We start from the raw sequence: 19,428 nt of genomic DNA on the forward strand, positions 1-19,428 counted from the left end.
CAAAGATCAGTCAAACAAAAGCTGAAGAATTTTCATGAGTGTGGGAAAAAAAAATAAAACTCTACTCTCGCGTTATTAAGGGGCGATTCAATTGTTAGCGCCTGTGGCTGTCAGTGCCAGGCGCCTGATGGAGCAATTCAATTGTTTCTCTGTTTTGGTGAGAAATTTCTGCTTGCCCCCTCCTGAGGAAAAATGTGTTATACATACTTGCCTACTCTCCCAAAAAGGTCGGGAGCCTACCGAAAATCGGGATGCGCTCCCACCCCCCCGGAAAGGTGGGCTAGTCTCCTGGTCGGTGCCACAACCCCCGGCTCCCCCTCTCCTCCGGCTTGTAAGTGCCGGTCCGGGGGAGCAGATGACGCGATTCACGCTGAAACGCTTCACCGTGGCCCCGCCCCCCGGCCGCACAATGCCGGTAATCTCGGCATTGTGTGGCGGGGGCATGGCCGCGATCACAAAGTCACACCCCCGATCCGCCCCTAAATTAGCTGCACGCCCCCATGATGTACAGTTATGGAGGAGGCAGCCACAATGTCGGCATCTATGGTGTTAGACTGTAAGTTCACAGTTTTGGGTGCCCTAACAAGGACTTTAGATTTTTTTTTTTTTCAATTATAAATGTAAATTGCCAATGCAGTTAGAATAGTCTAATTTGTGTTTTTCAGTATTAAAGTGTGGGGTTGTCTTAATGTGGTCTTTGGAGATAAATGTTTAATTCCTATGGTGTTAAATGCTGGATTACCTTGGCAATTTTGAGAGATGTATAAAAGGGGAGATAGTTGGCATCCTGGCGGTCAAGATGCCAGCGCTCAGAATACCGGTGCTGGAATCCCGACAGCAGAGAAATTCCCGGCGCCAGAATCCAGACGGTAAGTATTAGGGGTAGGCACTAGGAGGAGGGTTAGGCTACAGGTGTTAGGGGTAGCATGAGTAGCTTCAAGGTGTCGAGATGCTGCTGTCGGTATTCTGAACACCGGCATCCCGACCGTCTGGATTCCATACCCAACCCGTATAAAATAAGTCACTTTGGAAATATCTTAACAGCTTTGGTATTGAAGATAAACAGTTTAATTCCTGGCTGTTCATTAATGTGTGAGGTACACTAAATGAATAAACAGTAATGTGTAAACAAAGTTAATAAAAACAATATAGAAATATATAAGTATAAAAATAATGTGATAAAAACATTTGAAATACTGTTTAGAACCGCATAACATCAGTCAGTGATGTTCACACCAGTATGTGACTGAATGATGCCGGCACAGTTTACCGTTGTGTTTCTAAAATCATTATTATAGCTACAACAGTAATTTAACTGGTTTATATAAAATCATCAAATAGATGCAATTAAGATTATTTCCAAATCATGTTTAACATTAGTACCAGAAATGGGCTAAACTCATACAGTACAACTAAACATGTCTATGTATTGCATGAGCTTGCAGAAGGTATCCAGAGTACATATACTTTATATATATATATATATATATATATATATACACACAGCTGCACTCCGGGACTTGTGACAAAAGTATAAATGGTGTATTGCAGCCAATACATAATCCCAACGTTTCGGGACACACACGTCCCTTAATCGTGTGTGTCCCGAAACGTCGGGATTATGTATTGACTGCAATACACCATTTATACTTTTGTCACAAGTCCCGTAGTGCCGGTGTTTGTTTATACATCGACGCTATCTATTTCTATGCCAGAGGGCACCAAGGCATGTTGCTGTGGCTGTATTGAGTGCCGATCATATATATATATATATATATAAAAAATATTTTTAGGGGTGCACTCACCAGACTTCACACAAGAGCTCAAAAAGACAGCTTTATTCCATAGAACGCTAATCTGAAGTCTGGTGAGTGCAACCCTAAAAATATTTTTTATATTGGTGTTTTTTTTTTGTATCTACCTGGACCACAATTTGATGTTGCACCCCAGCACTTATCGCTCCAAACAGAGTGCGGAATTGACGAAAAAATATAAAAATAAATATGTGTGTGTGTATATATATATATATATATATATATATATATATATATATATATATATATTTATTAGGGATGTGCAGGCTCGGATAGGTTCGAGTTTGCACGTGGAGTTCGGATTTTTCCCTCCAAAAAAACGAAACTCAGAACGAGGCCAAACGTCATCTTACATGGACGAACATCATCATTCCTGGTCTTTTGTCCAGGAATGATGATGTTCGTCCATGTAAGATGACGTTTTGCCTCGTTCTGAGTTCCATTTTTTTGGAGGGAAAAATCCAAACGCCACGTGCAAACTCGAACCTATCCGAGCCTGCACACCCCTAATATATATATATACATATACATACACATATATACATATACACACGCATATATAGCGTTCCCGCTAGGCTGTTTTAGCAGGGCGCGGCGCAAAGGAGGAGGAGGGCAAAAAGCGCCCTGCCCTAAGAGCCTGCGGGAGCCGTTCTCACCCGCGGGACGCAGTGTCCCGCGGGAGGACAAACATGCGGTGACCCGGTCACCGCCTGAGAATAGACGCCAGGCACATGCGCCCGGCATCTATTCTCCCTTTCTGCAGCGCTTGGGGGCTGCCCGGCATGTCCGTAAGCGCCGGGCACGCCCCCAAGTATGACGAAAAGGGGACGCGTCTTATAGACACGCCCCTTTTTCATAACCACGCCCCCTTTTCGGACGTGCGCGCAAGATTGCCCTCTCTAGCTCCGGCGCCCTGCCTGCCGCCGGAGCTAGAGGGAACACTAATATATATATATATATACACACACACACACACACACCATACAGAATAGGAATTGCGTTACATAGACACTTAGCACTGCATATTACGTGTGTGCAGCTCTCTAGAGCAAGTAAGGTGTTACTGACACACGAGAACACAGTGTCACCAGATTTCTCTATTAGATAACATACAGATCACCGTAAGTGTTACACAGAAAATCAAGTGCTACTTTCCTGGGCATCTATTTGCAGGGCACAAACATACCACATGAACATGTGACAGCACTGGACTGTAACTTACTTGCAATTCTGACAGATTTTGCAGTCTGGACACTGCCAACCAGCACGTTTCAAAGGGGTCACCACTATGTCCAGACACATGCCGTGGTAATGCTGACCACAAGTTGTGCAAAAGAGCTGGTCCAACAGGTCCCCAGAGCTGTCACACAGTGCACAGTGTGCATCGTCCTTAGCTGGAAGAGAAAGAAACACCACTGAAAATGTACCCAACACAATGACTTCTGACACAAAGCTAACAAATATCTCCATTTAAATTATTCACTATTAGGGGAATTCAATTCAATTCACTTCATAGGGATGTAGTCCCGATTTAAGTGCCAGGAGCTATTCAATTGTCTGTGTGATAAAACCGCGAATAGCGGATTTCTGCTCGCACTAACTACTGTCTCGGGGCTAGTGGCGGTATTATAGCACAGCACCCAGGACTTTAGCTGTGAGATGCAGTTTACTGCATTCGTCACGGTATGGAGCATCTCTCGGCTTAAGAGCCAGGCGCGCTGCAGTCAACTGAACAGCTCTGGGAACTTAACCCGAGTGCTATATCCCCCTGAAGAGAATTGAATCCTTTGTAAACCAAAGTTTTTAAAATTTGAATATCACCTTGTTATAGGGATAGTTCTGCTAATTTCAAATGATCTATCCCATAACTGTCCAGGTTGCAGAGCCATAACTCTAAAGGCTGCGGAGATACTATTATATAGTAATATCTGTACTGACAACAGCCGCAGTCCTATTCCAAAATCAGCATTGTGATAGTCTATACAGGCTTGTAAGGTTCTGAAACTACAACAATGACCATTTCTTACTATGCATAGCTCTGATTTCGCACCAGAATGGTGGCAACTAAAGTCCTCATACTGATCGTTCCAGTACATCAAAAAGCACAGATAAGACCTCACAACTTACAACGCTCAAGAGCCTGATCGATGTGCTCTGGGCAAAGAAGAGAAAAACAGGTAATATCCTGAAAGGCACCAGATCCAGCAGCGCAGGGATAATGGTATGTCTGCGAACAGGTCTCTTCACAGCATTTGATAGTAGCTCCAAGATGCTTACAGTATGCACATGGCTACAAACACAAAGGAAACAAAATAAATTAAACTATTTAAAATAATACATCATTGGAGAGAAAATCATTTATGGTCATATTCTTGTTCAACATTTATATATATAAAAAAATGCACATAACTAACAAATGTAAAACAAGAGATATGGTAAGAACTTACCTTTGTTATCTCTGTTTCTACGAAGTCCATAGGGTCCACAGGGTTGACCTTGGGGTATAGGTTGGGAACCAAATCCGGGCACCACGCAGTTAAAGCTTTAGCTCCCAGGATGCACTGGGTCCACTCTCCCTATAACCCCACCCCCAAGCCAGAGGCACCTCAGTTTGTAAGTAGCCAAAGGCCGGAGGAGGAGAGAAAAAGAGAGAGAAAACTGGAACACTCAATAACCATACTCACAGAAATGGGAGACGGAAAACCGGTGACCAGTCACACAGCCCATATGAAGCCAGGTGCATCAGGGCGGGCGCCCTGTGGACCCTATGGACTTCGTAGAAACAGAGATAACAAAGGTAAGTTCTTACCATTTCTCTTGTTTTCTACTTCAGGGTCCATAGGGGGTCCACAGGGTTGACCTTGGGGATGTCCCAAAGCAGTTCAACCAAGGGTGGGGACGCTCCTGTGCTGAGAGGAGAATCCGTCGCCAAAAAGGAAGCATCCTGAGAGGCAAAGGAAACCAATGCCTAGAACCTTAAAAAGGTGTGGACAGAAGACCACGTGGCCACCTAGTAAGGCAAAACAGCCGAGGCGCCACAGCGAGCCGCCCACGAGGGTTACATGGCCCGAGAAAAAACAAGCATCAACAACAGAAAGGCCTACCCCTGGGTAGGCCCCTGAGGAAGACCTACGAGGCCATCCACCAACATTTGGTCATAGGCCGGCCATCCTTTCCTGTGATAACCAGAAATCTCAGACCACCAATAAGGAGTCCGATTTCCGTAAGGAACCTGAACGGATCACATAAATCCAAAGAGGCCGGACCACAGTCAATGAGGCCACACCAGCCGAGAGGACTGGGGACAGAATGGCCGTACCATAAGTTCCAGAATAATATGGAACCTGAAAACCACTAAGAAGAAACACAGGGCGAGAGCAACTCACACCCTGACATGATGCCCTCCAGAAGAGGGAGCCACCTGAGAACGCTCCCAATTCAGACACTCTCCTGGTTGATATAAACACCCTGAGAGAAAGAGAGAGCCTAAGCAATAGTCCATGTAATGGCTATCACAACCAGCGGTTCCATTGACTGTCCCCGGAGGGAACGAAGAACCACTACTAACTCCCAAGGAGTCCCTAGGGAGGACAAATGGAAGCATAATCCAGAAAACACTCCAAAGGATGAACTGGATACCAGAGTGGAGCAATTCCATATCTTAACCATACTGACAGTGTAGAGATCCGCACTGTCAGGAAGACCAGGCCAAGTGTGAAACCCAAGCCAGCCAGAAGGAATGCCAGAATATCTGGAAATCCTGGACACCGGAGGATTGTATCGACAGGTACAATACCATAAGATTTATGGTTGCCACAGTTTGTGGTAGGTCCCAGCAAAAGCTGATCCATGTGCTCTAATCATTCCAACGATGACAAAGCCAGGGAAGCCGTAAGACCACTGTAGGGACACAGTCAAAGACAAACGACCCAGGTCCAAGGCAAAACCAAGGACCCTGAGACAACAGGTCCGGGCAGCGAAGCATCAGGAATGGAGTATCGATGGAGAGACTCCGAAAATCCAAGTACCCCTGACATCTGGGGCAATCAGGAGCCACCAGCAGGAAAGCATCTCCGTCTCAATTGAAACACTTCCAAAGACCTTGAGGAAGAAGGGAGACCGGAGAACAGAGGTACACAAAGTGAAAGGACCACTTCATCGACAAAGAGTCGCTGAAGGTTGCTTCAGAATCCCCAGAGCTGGACTGTAACACCATAGTGTGATAAAGTCAGAAGGCCCTGAGGGTCACCTCAGGGGGCCCCCCCTGCTCACCAGGAGATGAAACCTCTCTTGGGGAAGAGACTAGTCCCCGGGATGCACGTCGTGACGGCTGAGGACTCCCGCTTCCCAATGGAGAGCTCCTGAAATGAACGCTGCCGAGATGGTCGGGAGGAGACCCTCGGACTATGTCCGAATATGTGACATACCTGTCATTGCCACCCAACGAACAGTGTTGCTAAAAAGGAATCCACTGTCCTGACCCTGTCGGACTGAACCTTTTCAGGTTCACCGGGAAACAAGAGTTATGCCAGAGTAAGTTAATTGACAGGGTGGAATCGACAGACGTCCAACTGCACTGAAAAGGATGCGAACCAGACACTGTCCATAGCAAAGAATACCCTGGACGAGATGGCCATAGCCACCCGGACAGGGACCGACTTGCCTCCGGAGAGAGCATCATCGTTTGAACAGTGATCCGACAGAAAAAACTCGTTCCATCTAGAGATGAGCCAATTATGGAAAGGTCTGGAATGGAACTGAGCCCATTCCACCATGCATCCCAGAGTGTAAAGACATATGTCGACTACGCAGACAACCACGTACTCCTAATGGAAGAGTGGAGATTCCGTCTTACGCCAGAAGAATTCTCAGATTCTGAGAATCCAGCAGGGATCCTAGATGAAGAATACCCAGAGAGGGATGCAGGGAGGACTTTTTCCCCGTTGATGAAACGTCTGCACCCTGAAGCCACAGTCATCCTGACCTGGCTGTAAAGTACCCCGGTGATCCCGCTAAGAGCAGGAGGCCGTCCAGGTACAGGAGCATTGGGATATACTGAACAGGAGAACTGTCAGAAAATCCAAAACACTGGTAAACCCCTGTGGGTCTGAGGACAGTCCCAACAGGCAGAGCCCGAAAAATTGTAAGTGTTGCTGTGATACAGCAAACCTCAGCCCATGCTGAGGAAAGGTCTCTGTAAGTACCCGTAGGCACGCGTCCTGTATATGATACCATAAAGTCCCCAGGTTCCAAACATCGTATGATGGAGCATAGGGATTTCCTCCTGAGCCCAGGTAGCTTTAGGAACTGGTTCAGGGAATTGAGACAGAGAATAGGCCAAAGAGGACCATTCAGCCACCGCACCAGAAAGAAAGCAGAACAACCAGTCCCTCACTGAGATAGTGGGGATGGCCTAATTAGCTCCGCTTACCGCAACAACTGCATAGCTTTCTGGATCTGTAAGGCCCTTGTAAAGAGGCCGCCTGAGCAAAGAGAGGGCGTACCCTCCTACCCACGTAGCCACGGCAACTTGACACTAGTACCGGGCGAACTGAGAAAATCGGTATCTCCCAGTTGTAGGCTTGTCCAGTCAGGCTGAAGAGATATCCGTAGGTTCAGAAGCAGGATCGGCTGGCAGTCCAGGCCTGCTCGGTACTGGATATGTCGGCCCTTGTAGATGCCGACAGTCTACGAAGAAACAGACCTTTAGGCTGACCCAGAGGACAAAAAGACTTTACAGACTTAGTCTGAGGCCTTGTAGAGGGCATAGCTGAAAGCGGTAAACTTGTCGTTAGTAATACTGCCAATGCTACTACAATCTTGTCAAGGTCAGGACCAACCAAGATCAACCCTAAAGATGGTATCTGCACCTCTGCATTCCCAGAGCGCAGCCATAGGGTATTACGGAGGATACAGTCGCAGCCGGAACTCTGAAAGTTAGGAGACTGGTATCCAATATAGGCATTTCCACCTATGACAACTGCATATATTACGAGAGCGACCAAATACATTTGAACCCCCGACGTGTTGGAGGGGAAAAAATGTTACAAATGCATCAGCCCAATATGCAATAGTATTAACCAACCATGCTATAGCCATGGTAGGATGGGTAACAACCCCTGAAAGCAAGTATACCGATTTCAGGCAGAGTTACCACCTACGGACCACGCAGGAATGGGAGGCGTAGTAACGTCTGTAATCAGACGAGTAACACGCCCATCCACCCCAGGAGGGGCTCGTGATGACCCTCAGGGAATTTGGGACAGGAGGCCAAACACTGTTGTAACACCTCCTATCTGGCAACAGCCAGAGTCCCGCTATGCGATCCACCCGCTAGTCAGCAACAGGGAACCCGGAGGCATGTAAGACTGAGGGTGTATGATACAGGTGCAGGTCAACATTCACTCTAACCAGAATGGACCTGCTACCAGCCCTAAAGCAGGGATAATAATACCTGAAATAGGCTTCCACCCTAAGAGGGAAAGAGCCCAAAACAGTATCCAGTACATGCAGAGCCAACTGGGAAGTAACCACAGGGCGTCAACCACGCCAATTTGCGTTTCGTAGAAAACGACACCACCCAGGGTGGCTGTTGTGGTAATCCCTGCAAGGGGCATGACAGACAATTGTGGCACCAGGGGGAATTCATATACTGTGAAAAAACCCTGCAGGGAGCGATAGTCTGTGTCACAGGGGAAGAGTGCAAGAAACTGCGAGATACCCTGAGATGAAAAGGGCAGTATGGTGGAGTAACCCCAAGTGAGGTACAACAATGGGGCCCACCCGGCAATCCGCAATTGAGAGGATCCCGAGAAAACAAACCGCCCAAGGGGGTCGTGAAAGGGGCCGGCACCAGATGACGCCACATACAGAACCCTTTATGAGTCAAATCCTCCGCACTAACACCTGCAGCACATGGCTTGCAGGATAGGAAAAATGGGTGTAGTATAATGCTCTATCTCCTGGTCAGATATATCTGACCAACCCTCTTGGCGGAAATATTAAGCAGCGCTATACTGGTCCTGACTGATGCCAAAAATTAGCTGCAGGGACCCATTTTCAGCGTATGCAACACACAGTTCCATCTAAAATATGGCAACGTGCAGCACGCAACAGTATGTGACAAACCTCACAAATATTAACAAGTATATAAATGTGCGGTCTCAGAACCACCCCAAGTACAGCTGTATTAGGGCAGATAAAGAAAAGGGATAGATATACACTGACAGGTGAGAGAATTAAATACAGACAGTCAGCACTAGCATAAGTCACATACCATGCAGATATATACATATATACATAAACATGTCATATAATATACTGCACTATTACACTGCATTCAACTTACCCAGATTCAGTGTCTGGGAAGGCTACAGCGCTGTGTACACTGACCTGATGGTGAGGTACGCAGGGGGACTGGACTCACTGCCATCTCCGGAGCTCTGCTGCTGCACCACAAGAAAATGGCCGCTGGAGACCTCAGAAGAAGCGTGGCCCGCGGAGGAAGCAGCTCAGCGACGCCAGACTATAATACTGAAAGGCGCGCTGAGCTGAGGGGAGGAGCCGCTGTAACAGGGAAAGCTTCCTCCCCTGGCCGGCTATTAACCTCCCGGGACGCCGGCTCCCAGCGCCGATCAGTAAGTCCCTGGTGGTCTAGTGGACACACGGGGTATGGGGGGCCCGCCGCCACTGCCGGCGCCTCCGGTCTGTCCCCGGAGACCGGAGGCACAGGACTGCATATTAAATGCGCGGATCACCGCAAGCGGTGATCCGTGACCTTACCTGCTCCCCGTGGATCCGGCAGCAGTCCTGGGCGCCCGCAGAGTCCGGCTAGTACAGACTCTGGGGTCCCGCTGAGATCCCCAGATCTGTACTGGCGTCTCAGCGCCAGCGGGGTGACGGAGCGGCAGCTTAGACGTCCTATGGACAGTCCGACGCTGCCGCTCTGAACGTCCAAAATAAAAATTAAAAAAAACTCTGTACTTAGAAAAAATAAAGCTTAGGGGCTGCTAATCAGCTCCCCACTGCACTAAACGGTGACCCAACTCCAGCCGGGCAGCAACTTAAACTGAGGTGCCTCTGGCTTGGGGGTGGGGTTATAGGGAGAGTGGACCCAGTGCATCCTGGGAGCTAAAAGCTTTAACTGCGTGGTGCCCGGATTTGGTACCCAACCTATACCCCAAGGTCAACCCTGTGGACCCCCTATGGACCCTGAAGTAGAAATGAGGTATACCGGACTTCTAATACAAATAACTTGTGCTGCATTTCTATCAGCTTTAAAATAGATCAAGGAAAGTGAATTAAGATGGTTAAAGATGAAAATCCTCCAAAGATGCACTTTATTGATTTGAAAAAATGAAAAACTAAAGTTTATACTTTATGGCTGATAAACAATATTAATAAATCTTTATACAACACCTCTTCCCCAATAATACACTTTACATATTTTGCTGAAGGTGAGGCAGCCATATTGTGTCCAATGTCTCTATTCTATGCCATTCACATCAGTTCCTGCCCTATTGGAGCTTACTGTCTAAATTCCTTAACTCTAAAAAGCAATGCTAACCACTGTGCCAACAATAATTTTAATACACTTTAATGAATGAAAAAAAAAGACCAAGATTTTCAGTAGGTAACCATGTCAATGATTTGACAAACACAACTAATGCTATTTATATACAGCAAAACACCTTGTGACAAGAAAACTTGTTTTTTTTAAATGAAAGTGCAGTGTTGTGTCCCAAGGCATTAATAATGCAATTACTAGTATTTAATGCACATTCATCTTACTGAAAGTAATGAGCTCTCCTGCTCGATCAGGCTCTCCCCAAACTTGCATAGCTGCAAACGTGCACTGAAAATCCACCTGTTCATCAAAGCATACCCTTCCGCCACATAACCCTGCCATCAGGCCGTTCACCCCACTCTCCTATCTCAGCCATCACTACCTGCCCTCAGGTCCCCATCCACATATGCTCACGCCTCATGTCATCTGTCTCCCCTAGACTGTAAGCTCCTAGGAGCAGGGCCCTCCTCCCTCCTGTTCTCACAGCCCTCTTCTCTAGCACTTCAATGACAGCCTCCACCTTCCCAGCTGTATTGTATTGTGTACTGAGAATTGTGGCGCTAATTGTGCTCTGTTTATCTTTTGGTTACTGTATTGTAATGTAATGTTCTGTGGCGCCTTATAAAGAAAATTTAATAATAATACACAATAATTACACAGAGACTGAGAAGCACCCCCTCACAGGAACATGGCATAGCACCCAGCAGCTGGGACAAAAGTATTCACTATTAGGATGGCAGGACAGTCCCGTAATATCTGCATCTTTAGCTGGATGTATTTAGATGCTATAATGCAACAGACAAAAATTAAGTGCAACAACTTTATTTTGTACATTTCTCATGTAAATAACACAAATAAAATATTTTTTTGTTATAGAGATAGATGAACGAATAACTTATCTGCCCCATCTGTGTCGCCCCTGTCTGTCTGCCCCTACCCTTTAGAATGTAAGCTCGCGAGCAGGGCCCTCGTCCCTCACGTGCTTCTCCTTCCCCTACTTATACTCTCAGGTACTTCTAACTCCCCAATTGGCACCTAACACTTGGTTGCTGACACCCTGCTGCTTGTGTTATGCAGCTATGTGTATAAACCATGTCCTTGTCCTGCATTGTTTTGTATTGCTAATAAGTTTTTCTTATGTGCTAATTTATTTATTAAGTTTCTTATATAGCGCAGCATATTCTGTTGCGCTTTACAATTGTAAACATTAATAGAACAAAACTGGGTAATAACACACAGATATATAGGTAGGAAGGCCCTGCTCACAAGCTTACAATCTATAGGATTTATGTACTGTGTAAGGCGTTGCGGAACCTTTACGGCGCCATATAACTAAAGGATAATAATAATAATAGTTCAAAGTATGAGCAGAGTTGAATACTATGTACAATAAAGTCAGGTCTGTACCACAAAATTTTATTCATATATGACAATTATACGTCAATGTACTATATAGTCCTCCAGTCTGTACCACAAAATTTCATTCATATTTGACAATGACCATAAAGTCAAGAACTGGCTAAGCTTACCGCTACACAATCATTTACACTAAGGTGTCCCTGTTATTCTCAATTACTAGTGCCTAATTCACTAGCTCATCAAAAATGTAATCAATATTATTCTATCCATACGCTAAAGTGAAATAAAAAAAACTTTAAAACCATTAGTCTCTCCTCCTTGGTGTCCATTTGTGCCTGCACCCTCCATACACCAGTTAGTGTCTCTGTAGAGGGGATATAGACTAATCGGGTCTGTAGTAGTGAATTTTGAACACATGCCATTCATTTTAAGCACTCAACGCACATTCTTAAATGCTAGCAAATACGTTTTAACACATTTAAAAAAAAATATGGTGTTGGATTTGTACAGAGTTTCTGACCCGTGTTCAAGTTTTGTGTCAATTTCGATGTTGGCTGCAGTATTCAAAGCCATTCCACATGTGCTAAAAATACAGTCAAGTTTCTTGGAATGCCCAAAGCATTCAGCAAGTATTCAACAGGACACATCTGACCTGGTGCCAGAACAACTTCATGTGTCATTACCATGTGAGGCTGTGGGTGGAGCTCTGAGCATTGAGAGAGGAAATTACAGGGTGTTCACTCACTAATGGCCCCAAAGTTTGTCTTATAACTATTAAAGTAATTTAGTGAAATTTGACACAAACATACCTTGGTCTGTAACAAACATGAGGAAGTCATAGCAAGCGTAGAAAGTGTGGGCCTATAGCATCCAGGCCAGCTGTTCACACATGCGGGAAGTGAAGGCCAGCTGTTCACAACCCTAGTAAGCAGCAGAGTCTGAAATTCAAACAGGGGAGCCACACCAGCTGCCAGTAGGTATTCGGGATACGTTTAAGATGCCGGCGGTCGCAATCCCGACCGCCGGCATCTAGAATCCTTAATCCCGGCTAGTGTTAAATGACAGGCATCAATAATCCAGACGCTTGTCATTTTCCCGACGCCGGCACCTGGCATCCCGATCGAAGGGATGCCGGGCGCCGCAACCGGACAGCCGCGCGAGGGTGGAGGGTTAGGTTTAGGCACCCCCTCGGGAGGGTTAGGCTAGGGGAGGGAGGGTTAGGCACCCCCCCTGGGTCTTAGGGTTAGGCACCCCCCCTGGGATTTAGGTTTAGGCAGCGGGGAAGGGGGGGGTTAGGGTTAGGCACTTAGAGGGGGGAGGTTAGGGTTAAGCACCCCTAAGGAGGGTTAGGGGGTTAGAATAGAATAGTTTATACTTACCTTTAGACGATCGGGATTTCCAGCGCTGTCGGTCTTCCGCTGCCGGGCTCTGCTGTTTTATCGGGCTGTCGCAGCCGGGATTCGAGCTGCCGGTCTTGCGGCAGCCGGAATTCCATACCGAATGCAGGTATTCCTGCTTCCGACAGTGGTGCTGTGTACTGAGGCAATCCACATTCATTGTGTCAGCGTGTTACGTGCCAACATGAACCTGTACACAGCTGAACAACGCGTATTTATTGTCCAGACGTACTGGAAAACTGAGCCGATAAAGCAGGGGTTCCCAACCACGGTCCTCAAGGCACACTAACAGTCCAAGTTTTAAGGATAGCCACACTTAAGCACAGGTGACTTAATTAGTACCTTAGTTATTTTGATTTAACCACCTATGTTCAAGCATGGATATCACTAAAACCAGGACTGTTAGTGTGCCTTGAGGACCGAGGTTGGGAATCACTGCGATAAAGGCATGCCAAAAACAATTTATTGAATATATTTATATTTGAATACATGTCAATTAGTAAATGTTATTAATTCATTAATACAATTTAATGAATACATGTCAATTACTTTAAAAGTTATAAGAAACACTTTGGGGCCAATAGCGAGTGAAACGCTCTGTATTAAGAAGCCCCAATAGTAACAAGGCATTAGTAATTCAGGTGATGCAGGAGCATCCAAGCATGACTCGTTCCACACTTCACTAAATTGACTTCTACAAGACGCTGGCAGTGCTGGTCACGTCACAACAGACTGTGATAATTGTCCAAAATAGAGCAGGAACAAAGTACTACTTTTTTTTTTATATTTCCATTTCTTCTTATTGTCATAGAACACAAGATAATATGCTTTATTAATATCATTTAAAAAAAAAAAAAAAAGAAGAAAATTATCACATTAACAATTTCCAAGAAATTTCCAGTGACATCACCTAAGATGTACTTATGGTTAGACAAGTCTTGGCTTTTACTTAGGGTACTTAGATTACAGAAGTATAAATCGGAGATGAACTGGAGTCTCAGATAGCTCCAAATACCTTTCTTGGTTGAAAAAAAATAATAATAAAAAAATACAATATGCCGTGTCTTCCCCCACCCCTGTTACAATCATCTGACGTAATTGAGCACACATATTTAGAATGCCTGCCCACGGGGGACCTAGGTGAGTGCATTCCAATGTAATTTCTGTGACTGGTCAAATTACGTGAAAGTACCAAGGGTATATTATGACAGTGTGACCTTTATGTACTTCACAAGCTAAATGGCATAAAATAAAAAGTGAACCATTTCAGTATATTAAAAGAAAAGAAAGCCTTTACTTCACACACAAACACACAAATTCTCAACATAACACATGCAGCAAAACCATGCAAATGAGCCTGGTCATAGAGGACTAAACCATCAATTTTGAAATCGAACAAAAAAAACATTTGGAAAGCCATGCATAATTGGCGTGTATCAGCAGATTAAAGTAACAGATCACAAGTAGTAAACTGAGTGTTCTCTCCCTTTATTCCATAACATATTTTATAAAATATACTGGTAAGAACCATTTAGGTCACTGTGGGGTCACTTTAATAAGTACCTCATAGCCATCCAGTCCCAAAAGTGCCCATCTTTATTTTGAGATATTGACTGATTCTTATAGATCATGAAAATGCATACTGTAATAGCAATTTAAAAGCAGCACCAACAAGAAAACGAAATAATGGCTTTGCTTTCCAAGCCTTGGCCTGCACCGAGGAGTCAGCTGTCCTCACAGACGACAAACAGCGGCAGCACTCTGCAGTAGATGTCTGATGCCTCATCAGCATCATCTCCGCTCATCTGCTCAGAAATGAGAAGCTCAAGAACAGCCACCAATAAGAACAATTTAGAAACCAAAAATTATGAAATGTCACATTTCTGTTTAAAAAAAAATAAAAAAAAAAATCACAAAACAAAAACAAATTCTACAAAAATAAAGTGTACTTGGTCCTTAATGAAGGTGGAAAAGTACAAATTAAACACCTCTTTTTGAACAGTATTTTATTGCCAAGGTCATTTCCCAGCAGGTGAAAAAATATTTTGGTAAAATTAGTTTGAGTTGATAACCGTGATTCCCAACAGCTGACCATGAGAAGTCCAATTTGTGGGAATGGTAGTCCTGGTAATATGTGAAGGAGTGAGCTACATGGCAATACCTGGCATTCCAATAGAATAATAGCTGAAGGCACATTCCTCTACAATGTGCAGAGATTACTCGGTAATCATTTCAATCTACCCAAGCTGTAACAGGCCAGTCCTTACACTTACAGCGTTGGTCACACTGCTTCTAGAGACTAGTATTGTTGTAGTGTTGTGGCTGATCTCCAGGAGCTCTAGCAGAATGTGATACCTCTGGAGATGACCAAGGTACTGAAGTTATCATGGTAGATAAAAGCATTGTGAAAAGCTTTGAAGATTACATCTGAAAGCATGGTTTATCAGCCCAGAATGACTTTCACCATGACTGTATTGTTTCTGTTTAGCAGACAGTGTAATAATTCATTTATGGGATATGTTCTACATAAAGCACTATCCAGACAGTGCTGAAACGGAAAGGACATGCTGCATCTCTATAGTAATGTCATATAATCACCGAGGGCATCCTCATGCAGTCACTGTGTCTGGATACTAGACCTCCACCTCTTTACTTTATTCACAGGAGTTGTTTCCTTGTGTCCGTTAGGATTCATGTAAAGTAATTAAGTCATGTCTCAAGTTAATTCCATTGTTGTCATTTCCCCGTTCATTAGGAAAAGCTGTGCATGTTATAAGGAATAATCCACCCAATATTAGATGTTATAAGTCACCTTTGGTTCACACAGCCTCATGGTTTTTATAGGTTTGCAGAACTTCTGTGACGTCTAATATCCCTATGATTTACTGTAAGGAATCTTATTTATATTTTATTCCTGTTTTATCTGTTCCTTAAATATCAGCAGTAATGGTCATATCATTTATATACATCCTATAGATGTGTCCTCATACCCCTAGCCTCAGTTCGCCATGTGGCGCTTAGGGCAAGTGATCCACCGGGTCCCGTGCGACACGGAGCGCCTTTTTTATGTTTTTGTCGCCTAAAGGTGCGTCTTAGATGTGATGCGACTGGGACGCACCGCAGGACTGCACAGGCTGATGGGATTTCGACACGTCTGTATATGACAGGGGTGGGCGGCTTATGGCACTCCAGCTGCTGGGATGTTATGATTCCTGGTGTGCCCTGCTACAGCTTTGCTGTTTGGGCATGCTAAAACGAAGAATGCTGGGATGTGTAGTTCTACAGCAGCTGGATTACGAGGTGTTGCCTATTCCTGCTGTAGGACATCCCATGATGTAGAGAGCATCAAATCGAACAAAGGGCACACCAAAGCCTCTGTGTCTAAGTTGCCATGTGCTCTCTCTCTTGCTTAGTCAGTTGTCTGTGCTTTTGCCTAACTTTTCATTGTATTTGAAGTAGATCTACACAGTGGCAGTATCCATCTTTTTTGTGCTTAACAACTTGAATGTGCCTGAGGTGCCCCTAGGAATATACACACTACAAGCTGAAGAGCCATGCGGGTAGCCGGAGCTGTGTGGTGATAGACTTGTTGCATCAGTCTGCTCTCCAGACATTTGTTTCTGCTGTGTCAGTAAATCACTGGTAGTTTCCATAATTATAATCCCAGTCCAGGGAAGCTTCATTAATATGGTCTATGCTATCATCATATTGTATGGGTGATGTTAATACAAAGGTGATTTATATAACACTGCTACTTATCAGTTTAGTAGACCTTAGTGTAAAGAAGTAATGTAAATAACGAACTACGTGCTTGCCACAAGGCTCCAGTCACTGTTGAGCTACCTTATGGATAATTGTGGTGAAACTAAGCCTTATATGACAAATTAATGTCTAAAGGAAGAGCCCAACTATTGGATCAATTGTCAAAAACTCAGGGATCTGCAAATTTAGTATTTGTTACGCCACAATTTCATTATCTATTGATGGCACAACCATCTCCTCTAGTCCACAAGTGCATCGTCTTCGAGCTATCCTTGATTACTTACTCTCCTTCAAACCACACATATAGTACCTGTCGCAGTCCTGCCGTTTCCATATCAAAAGTATTTCCAGATCATACCCTCTCTCACTCTGGATGATACCAAGACCTCATACACTCACTGGTAATTCTCCAGATTGGACTACTGTAACCTCCTTCTATCTGGCCTCCCTGACTCCCACCTCTCTCCAGTGCAATCTGTCCTCAATGCTGCTGCTTGGCTCATCTGCCTCCCCTCTCCTACAAGGACTAACCTGGCTCCCCCTCTCCTTCAGAACCCAATTCAAGCTTCTCACACTCACTTACAAAGCCCACACCCAATCCTCTCCCATTTACATCTCTGACCTCATCTCCCTTCACACACTTGCCCACCCACTTCTCCCCACACTGCATGCCGCCTATCCGGTTAGCTGATTACTTCCTCCCACTCCAGTCTCCAAGATTTTGCATGTGCTGCTTTTTCCCTCTATCAGACTCTCCAACTCTTTACTAACCTTCAAATGTACTCTCAAGATCCACTACTTCATCAAAGCCATCCAGCTCTCATCCTAACCCATTGTCCTTCCTCACTGACTACCCTGTCTGCCTGCCCCTCCCCTTTAGAATGTAAGCGCTCATGAGAAGGACCCTCCTTCCCTAACGTGCTTCTCCTTCCCTTACTTACACTATCACTTACTCCTAACTCCCCATATCTGCAGCCAACACTTGGTTGCTGACGCCCTGCTGCTGCAGCAAAGTGTATAAACCATGTCCTTGTCCTGGATTGTTTTGAACTGTTAACAGCTGTTCCTTGTGTGATCATTTGCAGATATACTTTGCAAGACGCTGCTGAACACTTGCGGCGCCATATAAAGGATGATAATAATTGTAGATTTTCTTCTAATTAACATAGTAATTCTGTTTTAAGATTATGCATTCATTATATATAGTGTAAATCAAAGTCTCATTGCACACCAGTGTTTCTTCCTCCTACTACAAGAGACTGGTGCGTGACAGGCTGCATCTTATGTGTGCTGCTAGCTACTCTACCTCTGGGGTCATACAAGGATGGTTGTTTGGGTGCCTTGGGCCCAATATGTGGTCACATGAATGTTTGAAGTGAGATTTTGCTTTACATCTAAGAAATTGGGGCTCATCTCTCTCCCTGTTATAGGATCATGTTTCCACCACAAAGCAGACAATGGGGGAAATTCAATTATCTTTGCAGGGATGTAGCTCCTAGGTTAAGTGCCCAGAGCTATTCAATTGCCCATGCAGTAGTCCCGCAACTAGTGGATTTCTGCTCACACCCTCCTGAGGGGCAAGCAAAAATCTGCACTAATTTGTGCCTCTGGGCCAGTCATGGTATTACTGCATGCGGTAACATGGCCCTTTAGCCAGGAGATGCTGTTTACCAAGACTAAGCCCTGGGCATCTCCCAGTTTAAGTGCCAGACATGATGCAGCCAAATTGAATAGCTCTTGACACTTAACCCTGGAGATAAAACAACACAAAGATAATAGAATTCCCCCCCTTGTGCTTAAAACTACTGGTACATATTGCAAGTTTGCTTGGCAAACATGTTGGGTTCTGTTTAATATCACAGTTGTGCCAAACTTTTTATTTATTTTTTGCTCACAAAATAGGTGACGCCTAGATTTTTGTCTAGCCCAGTCTTCTGAGCAGCAGCCCAACAGTAGTCATGTTGGTTTTAATTATATTTATTTGGTCATGCAATCTCCAGGAACTCATTAAAAGCAGCATCAGCCTTGAAATTACGTGAAGTGCGTGAAGACACCCTTGCTGAGACTGAGGCACCAGTGAGTGAACCAATACTTCAAGCATCTTTACCGCACCCTCAAACAATTCCTTCCATCTGCTGCCACCTTTACTACTTTACACCATTATGAAGCTTGTTACTGATAAAGAGTCATCTAGGAATGAGCAGTTACTCAGGAATCAAAGGCTGTAGCTCCTGAACAATTTCTCAATACTTTACAAACAGCTTCCCATAATTCCACTTCCTGTGATTTGAAGGAAAAGTCTTTAACAAGAAACACATGCATTTTTTTCCTTAATTTCTAATTAATTCTCCAGTACTGAAATGCCACAGAACACATTTATATCCCTTTCACATAGCAAACTCTGCTCTGACCTGGGATTTAGAACACTGGTCCAAACCAGCTGCGACCCGGGTCAGACCCCTTTCACACTGCACCTTCGACCAGGGTTATTTGGGGGTTGGCCCAGTTCACACTGAACCTGGGTTAGCCA

The 19,428-nt window shown here is 44.8% G+C and overlaps 1 protein-coding gene across 1 annotated transcript in view; it reads right to left on the reverse strand.

The window, feature by feature from the left end:
- Positions 1-19,428, reverse strand: part of LOC148506700 (histone-lysine N-methyltransferase 2C-like) — a 151,959-nt gene that overhangs the window by 105,688 nt on the left and 26,843 nt on the right. Inside the window, exons 3-4 of the mRNA XM_088446453.1 lie at positions 3,942-4,104; positions 3,037-3,208 (exon numbers count right to left, since the gene is read on the reverse strand). Of these exons, the coding sequence (XP_088302579.1) occupies positions 3,037-3,208; positions 3,942-4,104 (335 nt within the window). The remainder of the gene's footprint in view (positions 1-3,036; positions 3,209-3,941; positions 4,105-19,428) is intronic.

The sequence above is a fragment of the Taudactylus pleione genome, unplaced genomic scaffold, assembly GCF_031769625.1.
Source record: "Taudactylus pleione unplaced genomic scaffold, aTauple2 ptg000398l, whole genome shotgun sequence".
Classification (NCBI taxonomy): domain Eukaryota; kingdom Metazoa; phylum Chordata; class Amphibia; order Anura; family Myobatrachidae; genus Taudactylus; species Taudactylus pleione.